Source organism: Carassius auratus, chromosome 47 (assembly GCF_003368295.1).
Source record: "Carassius auratus strain Wakin chromosome 47, ASM336829v1, whole genome shotgun sequence".
Lineage (NCBI taxonomy): Eukaryota > Metazoa > Chordata > Actinopteri > Cypriniformes > Cyprinidae > Carassius > Carassius auratus.
The window spans coordinates 9353870-9381828 of NC_039289.1; the positions used below are offsets into that span (position 1 = coordinate 9353870).

General features: G+C 38.4%; 1 protein-coding gene across 6 annotated transcripts; it reads right to left on the reverse strand.

The window, feature by feature from the left end:
* LOC113065032 (target of Nesh-SH3-like) lies at window positions 1-24908 on the reverse strand. Of its 6 annotated transcripts, XM_026236143.1 has the most exons (22): window positions 24639-24908; window positions 18436-18615; window positions 15629-15697; window positions 15321-15453; window positions 14389-14570; window positions 14241-14293; window positions 14045-14081; window positions 13310-13381; window positions 13021-13095; window positions 10934-11134; window positions 9369-9542; window positions 8472-8537; window positions 6092-6160; window positions 5789-5902; window positions 5532-5621; window positions 5197-5406; window positions 4528-4633; window positions 3887-3966; window positions 2765-2794; window positions 1985-2143; window positions 1765-1887; window positions 1-1336 (listed from the first exon to the last, which is right to left on the reverse strand). In XM_026236143.1, the coding sequence occupies exons 1-22, from the start codon at window positions 24727-24729 to the stop codon at window positions 1221-1223; spliced, it is 2430 nt and encodes an 809-aa protein (XP_026091928.1). In that variant the 5' UTR covers window positions 24730-24908; the 3' UTR covers window positions 1-1220. The 6 variants fall into 6 exon arrangements, with proteins under 6 accessions (XP_026091928.1, XP_026091930.1, XP_026091929.1 ...); XM_026236145.1 differs by lacking the exon at window positions 13021-13095; XM_026236144.1 differs by lacking the exon at window positions 8472-8537 and having other exon boundaries at window positions 24639-24906.
* Between the last annotated feature and the right edge of the window lie 3051 nt (window positions 24909-27959).

Here is a 27959-nt window from a genome sequence, read left to right on the forward strand (position 1 = left end):
TTAGTTTTCAGTTAGTTTTTTTTTTTTATTATTATTGTAAAATACATACAGAAGAAAACAAATCCAGAACAACAACCAACAGTTTCATCTTACAAACAAATTCCATGAAAATACGGAGAAGTCAGAGAAACTCAAAACACAACTGTACAAAGTATGGGACCCAGATAAGCTCTTCTTGAAGTATTACGATCTTCAAGACTCCTTGAAGTATTCAGTGGGATAACACTCAAAAAAAGTGTTTTTTAATTTTATGTTTTCAACTTGTATCATAGTTCACAAGCTTAAAGGGGAAGGATTTTTTATTCTCTCATAGGTTTCCAGAAAAAAATACTCTCTCCATATACATATAAATATATTTGTGCTGTGCAAATTGCAAGTGTAAGGCTGTCCTTACAATCTAGAACCATAAAATATACCAGGACTTACATTGGAAGACCATAGCCATAGTACAAAGCATCTGAGTGAATAGTATTTGCATGTGTGTTTGTAAAGGAAATGATTATGTTCATCCCAACCCGTTGTAAACAAAGACGTGTCGTCGTCTTGAGTCCATTGTGTCTATTCTAGTGTGGGCAACCTGACTTGTTGAGCCAGTACAATGTGTCCATAAAAGCAACATTACAAAGAGTCCCAGCTATACATATCATCTCACATATCAGAGACCTAAACTAATACAGCTGCCTCTGGTGGTAGACAAAAGCCCAGGCTGCCTTTAAAGCACTTAATAAAAACCTGGCCCTTTCTCACTGGAAGAAGGCCAATGAAGAAACCACAAACTTTGATAAATAATATTACACAAAATATCAAAATAGTTTCAGGGAGCCAGCTTCCCAATATTTAAACAAGTACGTTTACCTTTCTTTCTTTTATTGTTTTGTTTCGTTCATCACATCAATGTATCCAAAGTGTTTTTCTCATAATTAAGTATTTATTGATTTATTTTCCGTTGTTCTAATTATTGCATGATAAATAACAATATGAGGCACTGTTCTGCTATTTCATGTCACGAATGCACTCAAAAGTATTCCCTGACTTTGATCCTATACACTAATATACATGGTATTAACTTTGGTGACGTAGGCTGAGGAGTGACCAAACTCACCATCATTGGTGGGGGGGAAACAGTAAAAAAAAGAAGCCTGTCATGTGACCTTAGCAGGCACCAACCCCAACCAATGAGAGTTATTCTTAAGGGTTCCTTGCAGACACTTGCTCCGGTCCTACCATTTCCCTGGGATTGGCGTACCGCATTCGTACCATGCGACGTAGGTGATATGGGAGTTTCCACCTATCTGGCCGAAGTGGACTGGCTCTTGTCTCATTGCCCTGTAGAAGCCTGAAAATCATCAAGAAAAGCATTAGACTCCAACCAATAATCATTTACTCACACTTGTATTTGAAACCTTTACAATGTCCCCTGATCTGGCCGGTTGCTTTTTTCCATACAATTAGTTTACATGGGGACTAGAGATTTCAAGCTTCAAAAAGAAAGCAGGTAAAAGTATATATGACATATATCATACGATAAGATTTTTGTGAATAGTGCACTCTTAACGTCTACAAGTGGATTTTGAATTTACTGAGTTCAGAAGCTGCTCAATACAATCCAAGAATGAATCATTTGGAATAGCTTTTTACATTGGATCAAATTATACTCATTCTAGGGTTGGAACACCAAAACGTTGAATACATAATCAGATGTATTGCATATGTCAACTGAAAGCACAATAACATCATATTTGGGGTTTCTTGTAGTTGAAATACCTGGCCTGTTTGGTAGCTGGTCTGCAGGGAGCTGAGTGCCCGTTCTTCCATCCAGGAATGAGTCCACAAACTGGCAGTGGTCTTCACCATGACCTGTCTGGTCTCCAATATTGTAGAATTTACCTGAAGGGATGAGGATGAAAGGAGTTGGCCATTTATTATCTATTCTAGCTTCAATTGAACCCAATATATAGTATGCTTCAGTGTTCGAAAGACTGACCATTAAGGGAGTCGCTCAAGTAGATCTTGTATCGTAGGGAGTTGCAGAGTTGGATGCCAACAAATTTGCGGTACCACGTCCTCTTGACATACTGCTTCCCGTTGCACTCAGAATAGGAGTCGGTTTTGAATGGGAACTGGGTCCAAATGGCATCTTTACCTGAACGGCATGCCGAGAAACCCCAAGATGTTATTTTATAAACTGTCAAGGCCATATATTATGTTCTGACACATGCTGTATAAAACACTGTTATTTTCAGTGGTCTTCTGAAGAGAAAACTGGAGTACAGACACCATTTTTTGTTTATACACATATTAGCAAAGGCCTACTGGAAATGAAGAGCTGAGGGGCTGCTCAATTGATTTATGTTTCTATTAGCTCCTGTCATATCCTCGTCTTACTATTGGCTAACTTTGCTCCCTATATCAATTGTTCCATTACTCTATAATTTTCATCTTGAAAAGAAAATACACAGGAAGAAATCGAGGGAGACTGATATCAAACTGGCCTATTCTTGCAGCTAAATGAGCGCAAGAAAGTAACAAGGCCCTTATTTGAGAGCAGAAATGGAGGAGGATGGTGTTGCCACTCTTGGGTAAATGTTATGTCTGGCTGAGAACTTGGTATGGAAGAAGTGAATTCATAGGAAGTCTCCACAGCTCCTTTACCCATTCTTTTTCCTACTTTCCTCTACTAGGACTGCTCGTTACATTATCCATTCATTCAACAGCTAGGAATTTGTCACCTGAGAGAAATAGTGTGCAAAGATGAAATGCGTACCTGAAACGTTCTCGCTTACACGCGGATCCGCTGCAAGAGAAAACAGGGCAAGAATGAGGAGAAATCAGAAATTATGGTTTTGTTTTAGAGCCACCTGGTCGTAGAGACAATCATAATGATCTGTGGACCATAGGAAAGTTGCTGACACAAATCAGCCAACTCTGCATTGGCTATCCATGGGTGGGCAGAATGCCTTACGTGAAAAAAAGAAAATACAATAAATTCCAACAGACAGAAAATACTGTGCTTTTCAGTGGATTTTGAATATCCCTTATGAAGAGAGATCAGCTGGCATGAACTAACCTGCCGGATCTGCCAAAGCTATAGGGGAGAGACTGAGCCTCATGGGCTTTGGCGGTAACAGCTCATCATTCAGTTTTCCTCTATTTCTTTCCCATCATCGCCCATATGGTCTCTCTTTAATTCCTCATTGCCTTTGCCCTGCTTTCCATTATGTCGCTAGTCTCTTTTTTATGCAGGCCAGACAAGGTTAAAAACTAAAGCCCCCTCCCGTAAAACATGGTGATGATATGAGTCTTTATTTGTTCCTTTTTTATGATGTGTTGCTAGTGAGCTTGTAAGACAGGAAAAGGTTGGCTGTGTGACAGCACTCCAGGGGTGCATCTGCAGGCAGTAATAGGGCCAAACAATGCTGAAGTCATTATATTACCAACAAACAAATTCATTAGATATATCTCTAAGAGATAAAGAAGAGGTCATAAATATTGGTGGACTTGCACAGACAGCATGCAAACCCAATCTGCAGCTCTTCCCTGGGGATATTTGCATTTTATGCCTAATGTGTCACTTTCAAACATATTTTATGTTAGTACTGGGATTTGTTTGGGATGTAAGAATATAGGAATGATTTATGGTTGAACTATGACTAAAATAAACAAACATTCAGATAGCTCCAGGACCTTGCATTCACATTTAAATATATATATATTAAAATAAAGCACCACATTACATGTTTTGATTGCACCACATCACTTTGATTTTGGGGATAAATGTTTTTTTTTGTTGTTTCAAATAAGCAGTGAAGAAGTTTTTGCAATTTTTTTTTTTTTCTTTTTCTAAGTAATTCTACAAGAAAAAAAAAAAGAATATAAAATGCATTACCTGACTCTGTGTTGAAGGTCACTGGTTCGCTGGACGGCCCTTCTCCGAGTTCATTCTTGGGTTTCACCTTGAATTCATAACTATAAGATAAGATAAAGACAGGTAATGGGACATTACGTTTCTGCTTTGATGCACATAAAACCATTAGGTATATTCATTTCAGTTCTATTGATATGCCCCTGACAAGGCAGTGAGTCTGCTTAATTCAAAAGTATTTTAAAAAGATTTCTTTATCGGAAACCTTGTGGGATGTTGTCAAATTCTGAGCAAAATGAGGTTCTTATTTCCCGTCTTCTAAGCCCTGACACTTGATATATTTATTCTGCAGTCTGAAGACTCAACGTCTGTGGCCCCCTTTAATGGATCCTCCATGTGTGATGTAGAGACATTACCAAGGCCCACGTGCCTTGAGATGAAGTCCATAGGATGTACTGGTTTATATTCTGTCACCAGTTCTTGAGCCTAAATTCAGTCTCATTAAAAAGCTAGCAAATGAGCCAGACCACAGAGCACGTGTCCAAACCTCACCTTTTCACCTCGTCCACCCCTGGTATTTGACACCCACATCAACTAAATACATCTACCAAAATTCAACAGGGATCCTTAAATAGAGAGATTGGAGTTCTCTATTGAGACTGTACCTTCTCTCTGGCTTGAGGTTCTCCACAGCTGTATGAGTCTGGTTGGTGGTCAAAATGGAAACCTGTTCACCATCAGGACCTTTAGTAGTTGAGATAACCTCATATTCTGTGAAAAAAAAAAGAAAGAAAAGGAAATGGATTTGGGACTGATTGACTGAGTATTGAAAGGTATTGCTTGACTAGAAGAAGGTAAGAATTTGACCAAAGTTGACCAGTCAAAGTAGAGATTTAGTGTTCAACTGATCATAATTGAGAAATAGAGCTTTACTCACTCATTGTAGATGAATAGTGTTTTACTGATCAAGGTCGAATGTTAGTGTTTGACTGAATAAAATCAAGGCTGACCAGTCAAATTAGAGGGTAAGTGTTTTACGGATAGAGGTCAAGGGACAGTGTTTGACCAAAGTCAAGGTTTAGTAGTTGGGTATTCAAAGTAGAACTTTAGTATTTGACAGATCAAAGGCAATGGTTAGTGTTTGATTGACTCTTTTTTTGACTGATCAAAGGCAATGGTTTTTGAGTCATGTCCTAAACTTTCACTTTGATTAATTGAAGAAAAGGATCAGTTTCATTTTAACACCACAACATATCACACATTACATTCCTCAGAGAGAAACCAATCGATATTAGACCATGGTTTTCCTTTCACAGTTCATCCCTCGATCCTACCTGTCGTCTCATTATCTGTTTTCTCCCAATCAAGAATAATGAAGGAGGGGCATCCTTCCACGGTTACAACAGTGAGGTTGGATGGGGCTGTTCTTGGAGGGTTGGTGACATTTTGTTCTCCAGCCTCCGCCTCAGGGAAGTAACTCAGAGAGGTGGTGATGGAGCAGGGTTCATCTGGCTTCTTATCCGTCTTATAGACCACATGTGGAGCTGGACAACAACATATTTATGTTTAAATTCAGGCTCTAAATTCTTTGCTTTGGCTCGGAAACTCAGATTTGCATCATTTAAAGTCCTTGGAATGTACAGCTACAGCAGTTAAGAAGTCTTATTACCAATGTAGCGTTCTTTGCCCATGGCATCAACTTTAGAAGCAGGAACAGAGCTGAATACTGAAGAGTTCTCCCATGTCTCAAATCGGGGTGCTAAGACACCAAACATATGAACAAACAGTGTCGACTATATCAAAACTATTGTTAACCGATTGTTTCAACCAGCATAGTTTTATACATCATCTAAAAATGTATTCAAAAGATGTTTAACCTTCAGCATAACATTGAGGAATAATACAAACCATCACATGAAGACAAACCTGTCACTGTGGGAGATGTTGTTGTCTTTGGTTTGGTTGGTTTTGCTGTTACAGGTGGCAGCTTGGGTTTCAAGATGGAAGCTTTATCCTGATTCAAGTCTGTTATCTTGTCTCCTGTTTACACAAATGAATTCATTAAATATTTTTTAAACATAGCATCTTCTCAAGTAGTTTAGTGTTAACTGGGAGAAAAGTATATCAAAACACATTTTTACATCAACATTTCTATAGTTTTCATTTGGCAGATTATGGGGTTCCAAGAGATGGACAAAAGTATTTACATTTAATTAACATTTTACCCACCTAATCCTCCAGGATTGCCAACAAGATTGGGCTTTTTTGCTGGAATAGGAAGGCGTGCAGCTGGAGAACCTGTAATGATGGAAGCAAAAGTCGTGAAGTGAAATCCTGCTAGATTCAGATATCCTACTCTCCCATTTCCTTCATCTGTTTCCACTATTAACTAACATGGACACAAGTCAAAAATGATACCAAAAGCACTATAATAGGTCAAAAATAGACACCACACATTCTCATAATATTCCCACATCTTCATCATGTTCTCTTAACTCATGAATTAAGTTTTATAAAAATAAAAAATAGTGGAACACATCACTGCTGTTGAATTTCTCTCACATTTTAGTGAAGAACCTAAAATGTGTGCCTTAAAAATACCAGTTGTCCATTAACCATGTCTGTTACAGTGTCAAATATCTAACAATCAAGTAATACATCCAAATTAAACAGCAGCAAGTTTCTAACTTAACTCAAAATATGGAACAATAGATGGAATGCCCTCATTCTGAACCACAATGTGGTCAAGCATAAAATTTCCTAAGACGAAAACACAGGTTTTAAAATCTTTCTCCTGATTTATGGGAATTGGAGCATCTCATACTCTAAATAATAAAATTGAACAAAATTCTTGTTTACTTTTGTGAACCGGCAATTTCGATGTTTTTCTAAACGAGAGTAGCAAATTGAGAGGTCAAGCTCACTTGTGAAGTTAATGGCAAATTGAATAAAATTCCCTGTTTTCTTTCTGATTGCATGGATGAAGTCTAAACATTGGCACTTCAACTGCCTTTCAGGCTTCAGTTCTCAGTGCCATCTTGCAGTCGAGCCAAAAGCAAACAGGCTAGAGCAAGTGGACTCTTCCCAGGAAAACTGATTCAATTTATATCCAAGGCACCAGTTGTGAAACCTTCAAGTTCATCACAGGGCAATCAAAAAAAGCTCAGCTCCCTAAACCCTGTGGGACAAGTCAAAACTGCAAAGCTGGGTGGCGAAAAAGCCAAACTTTGCTCAAAATAAAATTAAGGACCAACAGATGTCATACTTTTGCAGAGGGAAAGTAATTTCCAGAGAGCTAGCCGAGATTTTTGGTGGTGTTGCCCGATGTTTTGGGTGATCTAAAACTTTTGTGGTTAGACGATTTCAGGCAGCCACTGTCAAACAAATCTGCCATAGGATCTCTCTTCAGTAAAAGCCAGCTAGCCATGGCCTCCTCGGATCTCCAACTATTGGTCAGTAGAAGAAAACGAATGTAAACAGTTTGTGCTAATTTAGTTGTATTTCACAAGCTGTAAGTAATAAGCTGTGGCAATCATTTTGCAGACTTTATTTTGTCTGTGATTGTTTTATTTGTGTAGATTTTCTACTGATCACGGCAGCAATAATTAATCAAATGATCAAATAATAGGGAATAGTGTTACAACCAGACAAATATCCAGATGTTCAATGCAGTTAAAAATCCTATTGGAAATGTAAAGTGTCACTTCAGTATCTGACCTGCAGTGGTGCTGTACAGTCTTTACAAAGTATGCCAAATTGTGGAATCTGCTGCATTTTCCAAAACTAGTCAGAATTGATATGCTATGCGGATTCAGCACATATTCTTTGGCTGTTTTTCTGCTGATACCTTAATTTTATGATTTTGCTAGTCATCTAGGCACTAAATCAATTCTGTTTTGAAACTTTATTCATGATGCTAAACCAATTCTCGGTAAGCAGCCCTCCAGCATCATTTGCCATGTCAACTTTGTTGAAAAGAAAAGTAATGAGAATTAATAGTTAATGGTAAGTAGTATAATTTCAGGCTGTTTTTGATTTTGCTACACAGATAAACAATATGGCAGACTAAAAAGCCCTCATACCGCATGAAAGCTCAAGAATATATCAAAGCATGCAAGCTGTCATGCACATAATGAACTTTAACCAGAAGCAGCTACAGTCCTCTGCAGAAGTTTCAAACATTATTGCTGTAATGCACAAATAAAAGAGCCACAGCATGTTATGAGACAGTTTAGGACAATGGGGTGGGTTTGTGTGTCCTTCAAAAAGACATGTGTTTCTCTTGAAAATAAATGTCCTACGGCACCATGATGTTTTAGAAATTAAAGGAACCAATCTGGGGAAAAGATTTGAGATTTTTACACAAATCTCGTGGCAACACGGGATCTGCAGAAGCTTGCAAAACGACAACAAAAGTCAATGGACAACATGGCAGATTTGCAAGCAAATGGCTTGACTGGTGAATGAATGGATGGATGGACAGACATGAGTTTACAGGAGATTATGGATGGGAAGGACATCAACATGGGCACATGGGCTGCGTCACAAACAGACTTTCTGCAGGTTAATGATGGCTAACACAAACAGAGGACGAGTTGGCTCTTTTTACCGATTTTTGCTGTGGACCACATGACTGGTTTGGGGAGAGAAAGTCCCTTATGGAGCTCACCATTAGCTGTTGGAGGGGAAAAGAGCGGGTGTTATGGAGAAAAGGAAGACTAAGGTAGCATCATATTGTTGTTTTGCTAAGGTGCACAGAAGCTGAAGGAAACTGGGGGTTTACATAGAGTAATAGGCTGCCGTTCAACTGCCTGAGGAGAAGAGAAGGCTTTCAAGATCATATCAGTGCAAATGTTGGTGGTCTGAGTGCCCATGGGGCTAAATCACACATATTTCACTGACAGTAAAGCTGTCAGTAGTGACAGAGTATGATGGCCAGTTTGCACACAAACCACATGTTGCAAAGGAGAAAATTTGGCTCTTGAAGAGAAACTGCCCCAAGAGAACTGCAACAAAAATTACTTAGCTAAGAGGGGAGGATAAATATAGTTGACAGGGGAGAACAGAGAGGGGAAAAATATTCTCTTAAGTATTTTTAGTTAGTTTGTTTTGTTTTCTAGTAAAAATAAATAAACAATAATTAATACTTCAAATTCATAATATACATAATATATTTTAAATCATAATTTTATATCCACTGAAATTAAACCTAATTATTATTTATTTAAATTCAATTTTATAAAATTGTATTTTGTTTGAAAAACTATATATATATATATATATATATATATATATATATATATATATATATATATATATATATATATAATTATTTTGATGTAAAGGAGGCAAGTTCTCTAAATAAATAAATAAATACAACATAAAAGAAAATCAGAAAAGAAAGAAAGAAAGAAAGAAAGAAAGAAAGAAAGAAAGAAAGAAAGAAAGAAAGAAAGAAAGAAAGAAAAAAGACTGGAGCAAGAGGGGTAAGAGTAATGTCTTTTACCCCCATATCTTCTGGAGGAGTCACCACCAAGCCTGGGGGAAGAAGGTCTCATGCCATTAGAGAGAGAGAAATGGTATCTGCCCATGGACGTCTGATTCCTTGTGGTCACTGTTAGGACTGAATCGACAGGTTTGGGTGGAAGAGAAGAGATGGAGTCTCTCCGGATGCTCTTATCTAGATTAAAGAACAACAACAGCAGCAACTTTGGTTACTCTTGGAAGCATTGCATGCTGAGGCAGGTACTGTTATGTGTTAAAAAGATTTGCCATCTGCGGGCTGATGAGAGATGTCAAAGTTAGCTAGTCATGTTTCAGGTAACAATTCTGATATCTAAACTGAACTAAAAGTACCAGTACAGTATAATCACCATAAGGACAACATAAGAGCTTCTTTTAAAACACAAGTTATCTGCCTTGCTGCATACATAGGCAGCATCCTAACCAAAATCACCCTCTTAAGTGAATGATTTGGAACACTTTCTGTAGCTAGCAACTCAAAAGAATGCTCCTCCAATCTCAATTGTTTTGTGTTGGCATGCTGCTAAACTAACAGCCCAACATTTTTAATAGGCATAAAATTGGTAAACACTTGAACATTTTGTATAACATTAAATAAGTTAGTTAATTCACAATTAAATTGATACTTTTTGCTACTGGAAGAATTATATCTATAATTAAAAGTTGCTCCGCTTTATTCGCCACTTTGAATGAATTTTATTACTGAACATACGTAGCAATGCATAATGGGATTGGCTTTCCTACATTGGATGCGTTCGATAATCATGTTACGTGCACTTTGGAAAACCTATGATGCCTAACAATAAGTATAAGTAGCTTCCAAGGTTTGGAACAGAAACTATTGTTTATAGAAAACCGAATGATGTGAGAATTTAACAATAAATAATGTCTGTTCTGACTGTGGTAAGACTAAATCTGATGTGCTGATGATTACAGTAAAGTGCAGCAGTGCATTCCTGTCCTGTGAAGACAAAGCATGGTGTAGAGGAGGATACAGGAAAGCGGATTTCAGACAGTAACACAGACATGATATACACCGATGGGACAGTTGTGATAGCTTGCCTGACAGAGCAAATAAATGAGAGGATTATGTGAACTGATGTCACCGGTTCTTGCTGTTTTTATTGGCGGTCTTGCTCACATAGACTATAGACAGCTCTTCCTGTAATCCATTGAGCTGGAGTGTGAAAAAATGTCTGTTTGTGGCTGAAGTTACCGAATTACTTCATTCGATTGGAACACGGTTTGAACATCCATTAATTTCCCGCATATTACTTTTCTCCAAAACCACCTCAAAAAGCAGAGATTCAAATGAATCAAGCTTTGAAGTCTGATATTCCTGTGTTTAGACTAAGTTTGCAGTGGTAGAACGCAAACCAAAGGTTGAACGGCAAATGACAAAATAAAATACTCAAGTATATATTTGGTAAAAAGTGACTCACTGAGGCAATATCTTATTTTCTCATTACCTGTCAACCATCAGATCCTGAAAGAAGTATTTTTTTTTAAGAACTTTAAAAAAGAACAAGAAGGAAACATAGTAATTACCGGAGGAACTATGTGGCATCTGAGTGGCACTAGGTGCCCTGGTTTGGGGGTGTCCATGTAGGGGTGTCCGGGCACTGCTGGATAAGGAATAGGGGGTAGGGGTGACTGAAGGATGGGAGGGCTTAGTGGATAGGAATTGGGGAAGGATGGGACGGAACTCCACCAGGTGAGAGGAGTCATTTCTAACATGACTGTCTGAATCTGTTCAGGAGAAATGAGCAGATGAGCTCTCCATGCTGGAAAAACCAAGTCAGTACACCTCAAGGTGGTCTAGTTGGTCAACCAGTTGAAGATGGAACAAGGTTAATCGGATCAGCAACTTAGCCAAAGTGGACTAGCATCTCAAACCAGGTCAATTAGAGGTCCCACCGGGTGGTAGGACCACTGATAATCCATCTAGAATCCATCTAGCTTGTACCAGCAGTTTGGACCACCTTAAACTGGTTTCATCTGGATTTTCCAGCATGACTGATTATTGAGACCATGACTGGAGAAGAGTCCCAGTAAGATGAACTGTGCACTCCTAAAACTAAAGGATCCAAATGGGTAAGGGAGAGGTTTGGAGTGATTTCATAGAAGGTTATCCAAAGACCCATTCAGTGACTAATTCTCAAAAGAACCATGTTTTACATTATGTTGAAGGACATTATAAAGATCAATATTTTTTCACTATCAAGAACCTTTTGTGGAATGGAAAGTTTCCACTGATGTTACAGACTCTACATGGAGCCATCAGTTCTAACAATCTTTATTTTTAAGAGTGTTTTGTAAAAAATGTTTGATAGTAAACACGTTTGTAACAATTACTGAGTTTCATACTATTGATTCTTGATGGCACGTATGCTTGAGTGCTTATTACCAACACTGAGCGTTTATTCTTATGATGTTTTTCAGGGGGGTTGAGAATGAACTTGATGACTTTGGTCTCATAATCAGTTTGGCTCCAAGTGGAAAAGCTCAGAGAAATCTTAGCCAGAGTTCAGAGACAGGGGAAGACAGGAAAGGAGGTGGGACTCCCAGAATTCTGCCTTTCCCTGCCAGAACTGTCATGGGACTGATTCTTTCTCTGCGTGCAGTGACTTCATGCAGACTGAATGAAGGTGCAAAACATAGTGCAAAAACACTGCAAATGAATGAAAGGGTTGATGAAATCAGAAAAAAGAGAGATGGGTTTGAAGCTTAGAAGATGGAAAACAAGATTAGAGATCAAAAAATGTAAGAAAAGAAAAAGAGGCTAAACTGTTAAACTATAAAAAAAAAAAGTCCAAGTTGATAAAAAAAAAAAAAAAATGTAATGATGATTTCTACAAATTGGTAATACCACATAATGACCGACAAATGGAACTTTAAAAAAAAAATGTACTCTGCCATTGCCATGGTGCAGTGGTGGCTTTACATTATGGTACTCTGATATTTGCAAACGTTCTCTTATGGTAACCATGTGTAAATAGCACATTTACCGTAAATCATGGTCATATTATTTTATTTAGTGTGATAAGCCTTAATTGAGACATAATTTGCTGTTATAACACTACATACTGTATAAACAAAGAATTCATAGTGGCAAAGAGGGACAAAGAGGGGAAAGGACAAAAATAAAGGCAGAGTGCCGTTTATGTCCACAGTAATAAATCAGATGAGGGACTTGGGAAACCAAACATTTATAACAGTTATGATGTGATTGACAGGTGATGAAATGATGGGGGATTGGATGGACATAGATGAGCATGACAGGGAAAGAGCTGATTGGTGGACACAGAGAGTCTGAATGGTGCTGATGGGTGGAGCGTGAGCAGGCCTACAGAATCCGCGCCAATGCGTGACCATGCGTGACCACAGAGGGGCTTTTGCTGTGCACATCCCTGGGAAAACTTACTCTCACACTTGCTCCTCACTGTGGAGCCGGCTGGTCAGGAATCCTCATCGCGGTGGAATTAGGACTTTCTAACTCAATGTCTTACAAGGCATGCCAGCATGCAGCCAATCATAACAGTGGATGTCTTTAATCCCCACCCATGCCCAGCAAAGCAACTAACAACTGACTGCTCATAAGGAGAGCGATTTAAAACAAAACGTCTCTTGGTTACCGGATGGGAGCTGAGGCCATTTTGGCTCATTGGCTCTTGGAGCAGCCACAGTTCCTTGCTGGACCATTGGTGGCACTGTGGAAAATAATGCAATGTTTTTTTGTAAAAAAAAAAAAAAAAAAAAAAAAACTGAGAAAAAACATGCAGGCATCCCCAACAGGACTCTTGAGAGGGAGAAAGTATTCAATGTCTTTACTGTGACTTCAAATGCAAATTTAAAGCAAGTGACTGGATTAAAACCAAATCCTGCATGAAAGAAGAGTGCAGAGAGAGTTAGAGGGAAAATTACCAAAAGATGTCTTGGGACCTCCATTAACACCTGTGTTTTTGGGCGGTCCTGGCTGGCTTATGTTGTGGAGAGCTAGAAAGATGATTGTGAAGGAAGAAACCGACAGAAAATGCTTTCAAAAAGATCTCCACAGACCAAAAAAAAAAAATAATCATTTTACACAAAGATTAAAAGAAAAACATTCAGCCAAAAATTACTTAACCATGCAGCGTACAGTGACCTGGATTCATTTTATTTTATTTTTTGCTTAGACTGTAAGTCATATATAGGTTGAATTTCCCAAAGTGTAAACACTGCTCTGCTATCAAAACATTCCTTTGTTTGTTTTAGGGTTCCAATCAGCCTAGCATAGCAACAGTGCCTCAACCAATATTGTGAGTTTGGGTGGGAGTTATCCGTTTATTTGACCAATGGCAGAAGTGACAGTTCACCTTTAAATTTTGGTAAGTCCCACACTCAAATCTACCTAACCTCTTCAGGTGTCCCAAAACTACTATGGTTGATACCTTTTAGGTGCTCTTTTGTCATTTGACAAGTTTGACTGCCCTTTATCACTATATGCCTTAACTGTATGGCAAAGAACAGTGTGCTATTGGCAAGTTATTTGGGATCTACAGAAGTAAGTAAGTCATGCGGGTTGGGAATGACATGAGGGTGAGTAAATGATGACAGAATTATCTTGTTTTCTTTACTACATATAGGGCAATTCTTAAAAGTAGTAGTAGATGGTCTTACCATGTCGAGGTGGGAACAGACTGCTGTGGGGTGCAACCTGTAAAAAGAGCGTTACTAAATTACATAAAAAACATGAGAGAAACACTAAATGTTGTGCATGGCATGTGGTTTTGCCTGATAAAGTCAGTTGTTCTGTAAGTCTTCTATACTAGAGTATATACAGCTACTGTAGTTGACATGAAACAACATTACACACCAAAGTCTTGACAAAGGGGCGGTTGGACTTGAAGGTTGTCTGCATTTTTTTGTCTGAAAACAAAATGATAGCAGTGCAAGTTACACTTGATCATCTTTTTTAATTTCTCATAAAATAAATAAAATAAATAAAATTAAATGGATGTTACCTCCCATGTTCGTGTTGTGGATCACTGGTTTGCTCCACATTCCACTACGGTCGTCTTTGTTGGATCGGACACCAAATTCATAGGGTGTGTTGGGCTTGAGGTTGTCGATCACAGTATCAGAGGTGGGGCAGGTTTGGTAGATCCACTTCCTGTTCCTTTCTCTATAGCGGATGGTGTAATGCCTGGTTCAAAGACACATTGGTTAAGTACTGTATTTAGTGGACAAAAAGTTCAAGAATCATTTCTACACCCTAGTTTTGGCTAGTTATAAAAAAGTATGTTGTATATCAAATGTTGGCATGTTAGAGGTTCTACAATTTTAGTAAACTGGTTTTATGTCACCATAACAGTGATCAGGGGTTAAACAGAAGGGCTTATGTTAAGTTTATTAAGAGTACTGGTTCATGACTTTAGTTACCAATTGTTTTTGTCCAGGTCAACATTTCCAATGGCCTTTCTAAAAGTCTCTCTTTATTGAAGAAAAATGTTCAGCGAGTTGGGGGGCTGAGAGTATGTCAGTGCATCCCAACAGTGCCTGAATCCTCAAAAAGCATTTAAATGTAGACACACCACACCTGCAGTGGCAGGTTTCCATATCCCACACATTTTTTTTCTTCATCTGTGTAGAAAAACATCGCACTCATGCAATGGGTCTCTCGATTAAGCAACATAAATCCAGTCTCTTGTCAGCGCAGTGAGAACATTGAAGAAAAACCTGCACTACACTGTAAGGCATCTGAGGACGGGACCCCTAAATACTAGAGACAGGGTGCCATGATATTTCATTAAATTGTTCCCCAATGTTTTTCGGGTTAAATGGTCCCTAAATATGAGGTGAAGTAAATTAAGTCTTCCTCTGGGATTTAGAACATTCATATGGAACATCTTGGTGGAGGAAAAAGTAAAATCCAGATGTTGTTTGTGTAACTCACCCATCCTCCAAGCAGTCGTTCATGATGTTTCCCTCGTAGGGCGTCTTTAAGTAGGTTCCCCAGGACAGAAGTACAGATGTCGGTGTGACAGAATCGATCACCAGGTGAAGAGGTTTGTCCAGGTTCACCTTACCTGTTTCAAGCCCAGATTTATTAAAAATTATGAGAAACCAATGTTAACAGAAGGTCTTCAAAGATTCCCACTGGCTCAATAGCACAGTGTGGTGTATTTTCCACTAAATATACCGTCATGGATTTTTTTGATTTTTAATCCATTGCCAATACTTTTCTTATATATTGCACCCTACCTGTGCAGTGCTTTTTCACATCATTGGTTGGGATGGGCTGAACAGCTACAAGATACTTGGGCTCAGCATCTGTGAAATAAAGCATCTCAAGTTATTTAAGGGTTCAGACAAAACCATCCTTACAATAAATTCAATCCAACATGAAAGAAATAACCTAAAAACAAAACAAAACAAAAATAAATGTAAAGCCTACAACACACGTCAACAAAAGTTTGAGTACTGAAGACTCTCATGGCTCTGTCTCTCTGTGTCTCATAAAATCTGATTGTTTGACCTTTAACAAAAGTGGTCCCCAATCCTGGTCCTGAAGAACCATCAACACCGTATATTTTAGATATCTCCATAATCGAACACACCTGATTCAACTCATCAGCTCATTAGACTCCAAGACCTCAAGAGGTGTGTATGTTAGACAAGAGAGACATCAAAAACATGTAGTGCTGGATGTTCTCCAGGACCAGGATTGGGAACCACTGTTTTCTGACATGGCATGTTTAGTTTTGTTTGTAAACAATAAACTTACTTTAACAAATATATTTGAAAATTATTAGGATATTTACACATTGAAAGTATTAGGGAAATTTATTGTTTGTTATACCATGAGTCATTAAATTTAACAGTTTGTTAAAAATTGTATAATGTATTTATTTTTTTACTAATTAGTTATTACATGTGGTTTAAGATAGATATTTTTTTTTTAAATGGCCTTTTTCTGTAACAAGAACACTCATTTTGTCACTGGCCCACAATTCTGAACGTTTATGGTAAACTTCTGTTCAGTAAAATGTCTTGAGTTGTTTAATGTGAAGCTTTTCACACAGTTTATAGCTATGATGACAAAGGTTGCTAAACATCTGTGTTACCACTGTAACATAATTAGACCGCACATTTGCCAAAATTTGATTTGTTGGGGTGATAAGTTTGTCAATTATGCCTTTCTAGCAGTTATGAATATCTACACAGGAAAACTCATTTAGGCAAAAAAGCCCATTGGATTGATGGGCAGTACCAAAGTCCACAAAAGTCTGGACATTTATAAGTATATGTTTGTGTGGCATGTCAAGTTGGGAAGATGCCAATAACTGCTTTCGCCATTTGACCATCTGTTGTGCACATGTATCATATTGAAATATCAGCACACACTGTAAATTCAAGTGAAATGATCCTACTGCTTGCAGCCAATGTTGAATAATAATGTGACTCTGTGTTCCTGTGTTGGTATGTGTATGTAAAGCAGCCAACAACTTAGAGGATTTTGTTCGTTTTGGAACAAAAAATGCTTTGTTTGCAAGCTTCTGGATAAGTGCATAATCAGCAATGTGTAATTATATTTTTTTGTTTGTGTCAGTGCTTTCCTTTGAGCTGAACCTCAAAGACCTTGACTTCACAAGTTCACACGTACATATAATAAACTGAGTAAACGGTTATGCGTATTTGGCGTGCTGTCCGGGGAGAGGACTCCAAACTCAGTACTTACTCCCGAGCCCGGGGTACTCCCCCTGACTGGGGAGAGGGGTCCAAGCTCGGCGTTTACCCCAGATCCAAGTACTCCCCCAAAGTGTTCTTCCCTGTGCTAGGTTAGGAGCGAGCTGAAGGTGAGAAGTTGGGGTGGTTGAGGGATGCTGAAAAACTAGAATAACGAAGGTAGGACTGGTTTGATTATTTATAGGGGTTCTCTCTTGCGCTGATTGGATAGATGGATGTGATTAATGATGATGAATTGGCCGCGTTATTTATCTGCGCATGCTCCTCCCGAAACTTGTTTATAAAACATCAAAGTTTGAGACCTTGTCCACTTCAGTCTTAAATCTTAAATCGCATTTTCTATTATTTTAAAATTCTATCCGACACTAATAAGCTGATGATTATTTAGACAAAATTGCTTTTAACAGCTAATTGTTCAGTATTAAAAGGTGACATATAACAAATTTCTTATTTTCATGTTATGGCTGATGACTGATAAAGAGCTAATATAAAAATTCTACAAAACATTGATAATTATTTTCATGTTATAGCCGATGACCGATAAATAGACAAAAGTAAAATTCCATCCAATTTTGTTCAAATAAAACACCAAAACATTACTTTAATTGCTATAGGTAAAACTTACATGTCACAGCATTATAATGTACAATTTGTACATGTATATTCATATTGAGATTTGCTAAAAGTTTAATTAGTTTTTACTATATTTTCTTTTCTTTTTTTAGAAATTTTAAGTTCATGTTAAATAACATCAAATTTAATCCAAAATGTAAAAATTTGAGAAAAGGTTATGACCAATTAAATATCCAATATCGGCCAATACCGAATTTAGACAAACTTCTTAAGCCGGTTTTTAAAAACTAACATTAGCTTTAGGGTCCCTTTGACCTGACCCTATCCTTCTCAGAATGAACTCCAGGATTGTAGCTCCTAGGAACGTGATGATGTATGGACAACAGGAAGTTATTTTACAGACGAAAAAAAAAGTGGTTAGTGTTCTTTGGAGTAATATGTGACCTTTTTACCTTGTCAAGTGTGATGTGTGGGTTTTTGGTGATGACAAACACTGTGGTTACCAAACCTTTAACAAATAGCATTCATTTGGGATTCAGTTACAGTTTTTGTTTTCAAATAATGGCAGAGCTGGCACAAACATGGGTGTGCAAATCAAGACAGTGGTTTAAAAGGGGCAAGGAATCAACATTTGTGGTTACTCCTCCATTCCCATGCTAACCCATAAAACAACATTAATTATTGTTTTGTGGGCTTCGTTTGGGCTCTTAAGTGAAATAATGGCTGCCTGTGGTTAAACTCGGACTTACCAATCTCGGTCTCATAGGGTTCCCCATTTTCTGGAAGCTGAATGAACTGTTTGGAGAACATGCTGGAACCATATCCTAAAATGTAGCCTTCAAGTTTGATGTCAGGGTTGGGTCGAACGAACTTCAGAACTATGGTATCCCCACTCGCGTTGATTCGAACCTTCATATTCTGTCTTCTTACTGCAAAAAGAAGTGTTTGAAACACTTTTAATTGGGTTAAGAAACAGACCTGCAGCTATTCAAATGTTCTCTGTTTCTGTGTTTTTACATTCAATGGCAGTAAAAAGGAAATGTACAAAAAGAGTTACTTTCAGAACACCGCAATGAATAAATGATTAATTACTTAAAGAGTAAGTCTTTATGTTTCCCATGTATTGAATGGAGATTGTTGATTTTTGAGGCCAAAGGGGGACGGAGGAGGGCTCTTTTGAGGAGCACAATACTGTGTGCCATGAAAATCATCATTGAGGTAAATCAAGGACAATGGATTTCACAGCTGAGCTTCCCATCACTTCACTCAAATCACAGTAGCATATGGACCTCCAATATTATGGACTAGTAACGCAGATTTACAGTCAGAGGAATTATGAGCATTTGACGCTCTGTACAGTTTCAAGAATTTGACACAGACCCACATTTAAAGTTATCGGATCATTATCTATTCAATCCCACACCAATCAATTCATTATAAATTAGCTTCTTTTCTAGCAGTGTAGTCTTTCACTGCCATTTCATTGGATAATTTGCAGCATGGAAAATGTCTCGAGTCCGTTTCAGGCCCATTCTAAATCCAACAAGCCACCAGGCTAAGCAGAGATTTGTTTCGCTTCCACCTTTTCTCCATCAATCAGAACAGTTTAACACTGAGTTAAAGAGGCCACAAGACGTCCTCCTTAAACTGATTTAAACTGGTTGGTCTGGGCCTTTGGAAAGTGATGTAGGTGTTTAACTTTAAAAGTAATTGCAAGCTTGGCAGGTCAAACTCATCGCCCCTATCTGTCAAAGTCTCGACGAAGCACCATTTCAGCCAAAGCTCTCATTAATCAAGCTCTTTAAACAGGCAGTTCGCCAAAAAAATGAAAATCCATAACATACTCGCCAACCTAAAACTATTCGACGTCGGTAGAGAAAAAAGATTCTGAAAAATATTGATGCAAATCTTTTCGAACAGCAACAGTTCCTATTGACCACCGATATACATCGTAAATGTTTTCATATGATAGAGCACTAAATTACACATTTTAAGTTACCTTAAGTCATATGACAGCTTTGTATAAGAAAGTCAAGTCTTTTAGTGAGTTGGTAATTCAAGAACTGCTGTGACCTGATCATTGAGTCAATTAGTTGAAAAAATGATTTTTTCTTTTGAGCTTATTCTTTGGATGAACTAGACATTCAATTCAAAAACTACTCAGTCTGATTGTGAACCGGAACAGCCAGTGTAATGAAACATATAGCCTTAATAAATAATAATAATAATAATAATGAATTGATCCAGTTCTTGACACAACCGATGGAGTTGCAGTGCTTCTTGAGTCAACAGCACACCAGAGGGGAAGAATTTCAATAAATAATGATTTAAATTCAATCTGTTCCACACATATCACTATTGTATGACTTCAGAAAACTTGTATGAAGTGAATGAATTTCCTGGACAACTTTTAAGGGTGGGTGAAATGCTCGTTTTCACTCAATATCCTGTTAATCTTGAGTACCTATAGAGTAATACTGCATCCTTCATAACTCCAAAAAGTCTTTATTTTTATTATATTTATAAGAGAAAGATAGTCTGTACCGATTTTTCCCGGAAAAACACGAGCGCCTAGAGGTGTGACGTGTGGGCGGAGCTAAAGAATCACGAGCACCAGTAAGCTTTTCAGTTGAGAGCATGTGGAAGCTGTGACACAGATCCAGAGGCTGAAATTTAACAAGAGCAGCATCAGCAAAGGCGGTATGCTATGTGGTATGTACTGAAACTGTATATATTTGCTTAGCGGTTTTGGAAAATGACTAAGTTCCACTTTATGTCGTCTTTTTTTTTATTTTTTTATTTTTTTTAAGCTGTACATGTGGAAAGTGCAGTTTGATGACAACATCGCATGTTGTTTACTTGATGTGCTTACACGCTGATAGTTAAGTTAACAACACAGAGATATTTGAAGCAGTTTTACTCACCGCATGTGGTTCTAACACACAATCGTGACCCTTTTCCGTTGGGACTGCATTATTCTTAAGAAATAAACGATGTGCAATCCGAAATGCAGGGAACAAACAAAAACACTTGCACAACTCCGTTGATGCTGTGTAAAAATAAACTCCATCCACTGGTCCCTTAATGCTGTTTCTCTTTTGGTAATCTGTGCAGGGTTGTCTTGCCCTAGCAACCAAAAACACACTTCTTTTGTGACTTTTTGCGACGCTCTCGCTCTGATCAGGCTGTGCTCAGCCTCTCTCAGTGCTCTGCTAAACTGGAGCGCGCGCTCTTCCGGCAGAAAAGCGCGCACTTAGGACCCATATAAGGAAATTCCGCTCCATCTAACGTCACACAGAGCCATACTCGAAAAAAACTTTCCGAAACTTGTGACAAACCGGAAGAGGTTTTTTTGGAACAAAAATACTCCTTCAAACATACAACTTAATTTTTGAAACTTTGTCCATGTTTAGCATGGGAATCCAACTCTTTAACAGTATAAAAAACTCAGTATGCATGAAATAGCATTTCACCCCCCCTTTAATGATAATTAAATGATAATTGGGTGTTTTACTGTTGTTTTGTGAATTTCAGTGGTCACTTTTGGAAAATAGATGCATGGGTGCTATTGCTTTTTATGTTCAAAAAGAAAAACATAGCAGCATGTGGGTCTAGAAAGACATAAAGGTGAGTAAATAATGACAGATTTATTTGTAGTTGTATTATTATAATTTTTTTCTGAACTGTCTGTGAAGAATCACCCAACATTGAAGCACAGGCGTGTGGAAAGTCAACAGGCTAATTCAGTAACTCGTCGTCTTAATCTTTTGAAACCAGTTAAACAAACAGAATAGAGGAAGCGTGTGTGGTCAGGGAAGCGGCTGGATTTGTACAAGGAAATAACTACAAACCACTGAATCACTGGGATCACTGTAAAATAAACAGCTCAGTGAAGAACACTTGAAAATGAACTCTACTTTAGGTGTTCCCTACACAACAGTGCACCGTATCACTTTGATTAACTATAATAAAAAGGCAGGCACAGTCTTGTTTCTTCACCTATTCATTCAGATGTCTTTTTCAATTCCTAACCATGTCATTGTAGCTTAAGACTGGGGCCAAGGCTGTGAGTCATGGATAGGTTGGCATTGGCGGCAGAGTGGTGTTTTTGGTTTGCCTATTTGGTAATACTGTGATTTTTAGACAAGTTAGGTTGTGCACCTTACTTTGTGAACTAAATAAAATGATTGCTAAATTATCAAATTGAAGATGTATGAAAAAGAAAATAAATCCATTTAATCAGTAATTCTTTCTTGGGTCTTTGAATCCAAAGATTTGATGTTGTACCTTAAAAAAATCTGAAGGGTGGATAAATAGCAAAGGCTGGGCAAAGGTATATCTCATTTGACACCACTGACAAGCGTAATCATGCATGCTCTTTCCTGGCACTGATGTTGAATGACTTCTAGACTCAGAATAATCAGCCCCCATCCAGTGCCCTGCCCCAAGCTGAGTTCTGTCAGATATGGTTCATTTTTTAGCTTGTGCATGAATAAGGTCCAGTTTTAATTGGACATCTGGCACTTGTTCCACTTTAAACATAATTTACAAATGCATTGGTTTCTGGAAGGGTCAGTCTGATTCACAGCATTTCTCCTGGACACATGCCATGAAACACAAAGCACTTGCCAAGTCTGCATTCAAAATCAATTCGCTTTATCAAATCAAACTTGATTTTGCTCTGTTACTTTTTGTCATGTTTAAGACTTTAAATAAGCAATTTCAAGAAAATTAGAAGAGATCTTTGGGCTTCACAATGAACAGCCACCAAGTGACTTTAGTGTAAAAAAAAATGAATGTCAATTATTTCCACTGTTGAGGTTCACAATTGCTTAATTTGTAGAAGATAAGCAAATAATAATAATAAAAAAAAACAATGCAGTAAAGAAATGACATGAGGTTGAGTAAATTGTGACAGATTTTGATTTTGGGTGAACTATTCCTTTAAGTCAGCAATTTTCATGGAAAATCCAGAAATCTAGTTCTTATGTAGAACTCCAGGCTCTTGCACACCACATTACACGATAAACATGACCCAAATATCCAAGGAGATGATAAAAAAAAAAAAAAAATGGCACTAAACTTCAGAAAAAGCGAATCACCTGAGGGCACGAAGAGAGTGTAAATCTACTGTTTTCCCAGACTTCTGCAAATCATTCTTCTTTCAGGCACATTTACAACAGTTCTGATCTCTGCACTCAACAGCTGCTCTCCTTTTCCTTTCACCTCCCAAATCCTTTCATCCTCTTTTTCTTGTTCTGACTTTACTCCGGTGCTCACTTAGACACATTTTAATATTAAAACAACCGGTATTAGTTGCTTATACACAACCCTTCATTGTCAACACCAATCCTAAACACATGCTCTCTCACAATTCAAGGTTTTCTTTTTTTTTCTGATACTGTTTGGCTTCGGTTCTCAGTGTGCATTGTGAGCCTTCAGAGCTTGTTTTTACAGTACGTCTGCCTGCACATGACTTGTTAAGCCACCTTTGCCCTGCAGCAAGTTGAAGTACAGTAACAAGTAGAAGCTACATCTGAGCCACGTGAACTGCTGTGTCCTTTTAAGGCGTCAATTTTCAATCAAGTTCATCCATGCTTAAAAAAAAACCCCAAACACTTAAACCAGCCTAAGAGGGTTTGCTGGTTTTAAATGGTTTAAGATGGTCTGGAGGGTCTCTCAGCCTGATCAAGCTTGTCTTACCTGGTTTAGCTGGTTGCACAGCCTGACCAAACTGATGTTCAGCTACTTCAGTGAAGCGGAACCAGTTTAAAATTGCCCAAAACCAGCTTAAAACCAGCAAACCAGACCAGCCGGAACAGATAAGTGTGTTTCTTTACAGCAGGGATGAGAAGATCAATTTTCAATGCATCTTCACACTTGTTGAACTCAGCCCCACCCGGTAATTTAAACTCTGTCTTCAAGAAACGAAGTTGGCTAACGAAAGATAAACACAGAACGCTCCTGGGCTGGTTGACTAGCTGTGCTGAATGAAACTCGGTACAAGAGACAGGGATCTGAGCCAGTGCAGACATTCCTCCCCTCCGGAGATGGAGGTGGTTTTTAATAGCTGATAAATGAGGACTGATAGTGAACCGAGAGCTTGTATTACTAATGTCATAGCTAATCTAAGCACTCAGGGAAGCTGGGAGCTAGAGATCTTGCAAAGATACATGCTTATACACACATACACTGCTGGCACAGAGGAGGCAGGTGCTGGAACATATGTAGACACAGACAAAAATGCACCATGAACAGAATACTTAGGTGCAATGTATTCATTCAACAAGCCCTAAAACACACAATCAAGCACCATCGTGGAATATATATATATACACACACATACATATGCATACATAAAAAAAAAAAAAAAATGTAATACAACTTGATTTTGGCCAGCTTCATACACCATGTGGTAACCATTAGCACTGTTTTAAATTTTTGTCTATCTGCCATTTTGCATCTCGCAAGTGCCTGGTTGGTTTCTGAAGCTGGATTCTGGACAACACTGGACAAATTGCACGTGCCTCATTTTCCAGTACTTTTTCAGGCTCCAACCCCATTTTTTTCCCTTTGCAGAGTTTCGCTACACCCCAAATGTAATCATGTTGTATATAATTTCGCTACTAATCTGCTCACGCATGCCCAAATGCACCTGCAAAATGCATGGAATGTTCCTAAAAATGAATGAAAAATAAAACCAATGGCTTGTTCAGGGCATCTTGCAATGCAAATGCAACAGGTTAATCATGCACCTGCAACTCTACAGAAATATTTTTTAGGATCACATTACAATCCTAATTTTACAAGACCTACTGCAGAAATAAATGCATGACATTCTGAAACACAAACAGGTGCATCATAAAAAACACACTGATCACCAAAAGACATGAGTGCCCCGTGCTGAAGGGCATGACACTGTGAGTATGCGGCACCATGGTGCTGAACTTGCCTCTGACTCTTTGTGCTGTGCTGCAAGCGAGGAGGAGAATTCCTGCAAGCTTCAGAAGGAAGCCCAAGTGAAGGACAGTGCTGCCTGCCATGGTGCTCTGCTCCGAACCGAGAAGGGATGCTGCCCGATTTCTCTAAGTCTGTTGCTGCTGGTGCTAGTGTCAAGTCAGGACTTCTTGAGCTCACCGTGTGCGTCTGCTGAGTGATAGACAGTGCGAGAAGTCCTCCAGGATGTATAGTGACCAGGGAGGGAGGAGATTGCTGATGCATGCCTCAAGCACACCCACCCTCACCAATCCACACACACATTTGCGGGGGGTGAGCATGGTTTTCATTTACTGGTCTTGCTCGACCAAGCGCTCTCTCACATTTTCTTCCATCAAGGATTTTTCCCTGCAGCTTTTGTGTTTGTGGGTGTGCAAGTCTGTGCTTGTGTCAGAGTGTTCCCTCGAAAATTTGATTGGACCTAGTACACAGACTTGGGGCACCCCTACAATGGCAAAAAGCCCAAAGAGAGTCTGAGTACCAAGAGGACAATGACTGATAAAGTACATAAGCAGGACATGAAATGGACAGGAGGATGACACAAACTTCCCTTCCTCCAGTGAAATAACCTGGTGCAGATATAGTATCCCTCTATTTCATCATCACAGCGGCACTTGTCTGCCTGTGCCCATTGCTAACCACTGTTCATTACATCTTGTCTAGAAGGGTGTCCAGCCACACATTCTCTGCCAAAATAACCTCACCTCTAGGGCCATAGGCGAAAATTGGGGAGGTGGTTGAGTGGAAAGTGATTATAATGACAAGTGCTTCCAACACGTGCCACTGCATGCAACGTGCAAAGGGAAGCACTCACTCCAGTGAGCCTTGTCTGACAAACAGGATGTGAACAAAGACATATTCATGAATCAAGCAACCTAAAAATGATGCAACTACAGCTTAGCATGTGTCTCCTACTACATCATCAGCACAGAGCACCATAAAACAAGAGCTCTACTCCAGGACGTCCCGTGCTCCAAAAAGAGCTTTTTTAAAGACCATAGCAAGCAAAACAAACTCAAAAGAGAGAAAAAAAAGAACAATTTTGGAAAACCACTCCCTATCATGATTCAAACAAAACGTCACTCATTTATAGCTGTGAACATGTCTACAGCTGCTTGCTTTACCAATACAACAGTTTACAACCAAGTGAGTTGCCAGAATCAAGCAATATGTTTATGTAATAAATTTAGTTGATTTTTTTTTTTTTTAATGTATTTTGATTATTTGTATGTGTGCCTGTTAAGGTTTGATTGAATTTGTGTAGCACCACAACAGTCTGAACTAATTTTCCCAAGGGATTAATAAAGCACTAAACTAACTAACTCATCAGGCCATGGGATGCTTTTGGCTAGAGCTTTAACTCTACGCACACACGCATACACACACACACACACGCACGCACACACACACACACACACACACACACACACACACACACACACAAACATACTATATATATATATGGTTTCAACAGATGGTACTACTCTGTGTCTCTGTGATTGCCTCGTAAATTCATAATGAGTCACTTCAAAAGACAGAGCTGGATTGGACAAATTAGAGAAGACTTGTAGACCAGAATCAGTTCATTACTGCTTTGTTTTTCATGCCTGAAAACATGTTGACCTGTAACCCTCCCTAGGAGCATGCCTCAAATTGTCATGCTGCCTTTTAACTGCTTGACCATCACCCTGAGGTCAAGCAGCTCACCTTTTAACTGAGCCATTGATTTTACAATGTTTCAGCTTGAATGCATGGTATGCCAATACCTTTCTTGGTTATGCAGTTCATTTGAAGCATATTAAATAAAGCTTACTGGAAATCTTAAACTAGATCAGCATTCATTTTTTGACCAGCATAGACAGCATAACTAATAACAATGCAAATAACAATATTTTATCTTTGGAATCCTCAAATTGAATTGTGCACAAGCTCCTAAATGAATAAATAAGATAAAGGATGTTTCAAAATAATACTAGCCCCTGCAGATTAATAATATATAACATATTTTATATATACATTACTTTTCATTAAATCAATTACTAAAATAAATAATGCAAAAATTGATCAAATTATTTTAAATAATTAAAAAATAAATTCCATAGCACAAGTTGTGTTGTTGTTGACTTTGCTATGATATCAAGAACAGTGAAATTGGTATCAACGAACAAAATTTTGGTACAGAGGAACACACACATATGACACACAATCTGCTCATGGCTTCTCCTACTTAATATCAAAGTGATGAGTGTTGAAACTAAAGGAAAGACTTGACAGGCTCCTTGCAGTTTGTATGTCATTGAAATCACGGCTTATATAACAGCTTCACCATGTCTAGCCTGCAAATTGAGCCTTTTAGAAGGGAAAATCATTCTTAGCTTCACAATGCAGCCATTGTCTTTTAGCCTTGAGCAAATGGCATCAGTTAGAGGAGTGTGACGCGAATCTATGAAATTTTTCTAAAAAGGAAACAAACATTTAAAGCCTCCCCTCCAGCACCCCCTGCTATACATATTTAACAGATTATATAAATGAGATGTTCCATGACCTACCTGTCAGGCTGAATTGCCTTCCTCACAGGTATCACTGACACAGGCCATATTATTGCTGCTCAGGTTTGGGCTTGTTCCATTGTATTCCACATGGATGAGAAGTTAAAGCTGGTTTTGCTCTAAACATCTGAACTGCGTGGCTTATATTACGGCACAAACGGCCAATGAAAATGTCACATCAAGTTAATGGCACGTTTCTGATTCTAAACTGAATTCTGACATTCGGTTTGCACACATCAAGCAGTTCCTTGGATTTCAAGGCCTGTTTGATATGTGTACATAGAAGCATTGTTGGTCCCATCTGTGAAACATTTCATGCTAAAATGAAGCCCAGCTCAAAGCGGCCCTGAATTACCAGGGCAGACGTTCAACAACACTCTCTGCTGACTTTCATCAAACTCCAGACACTTGGTTTACAAGTAGATGTATTTATGTAGAAAAAAAAGAGAAGCTGCAGAGCTGACTTTTAAATGCTAAATGCTACAAAGTTTATTTTTTTATTTTTTTTCTGGTCTCACTTTTGATTTGACAGGGGAACTTTTACTGAATATTAGTGCACATGTCCAGTAAGTTCAAACACTGATGTCAAAACAGGAAACAGTTTGCTTTTATGATCTGGCATGGTTCTAATGTGCGCGTTTGGCTTTTTAAAACCAAAACCCCTCTGAAATTCCCTGCTGAGTCACATGAACCATAATTTCTTACCCATCATCATCATCATCCTCCTC

Bases quoted from the DNA above. Each gene is read 5' to 3' on its own strand.
- LOC113065032 (XM_026236143.1), bottom strand. From the start codon at position 24,729: ATGGCAGGCAGCACTGTCCTTCACTTGGGCTTCCTTCTGAAGCTTGCA. The intron at 4,634-5,196 runs GTAGGATCGAGG...TTTTTTTCACAG, and splicing joins AACAGATAATGAGACGACAG to AATATGAGGTTATCTCAACT. The intron at 1,337-1,764 runs GTATTTCAACTA...GATGATTTTCAG, and splicing joins CCAGCTACCAAACAGGCCAG to GCTTCTACAGGGCAATGAGA.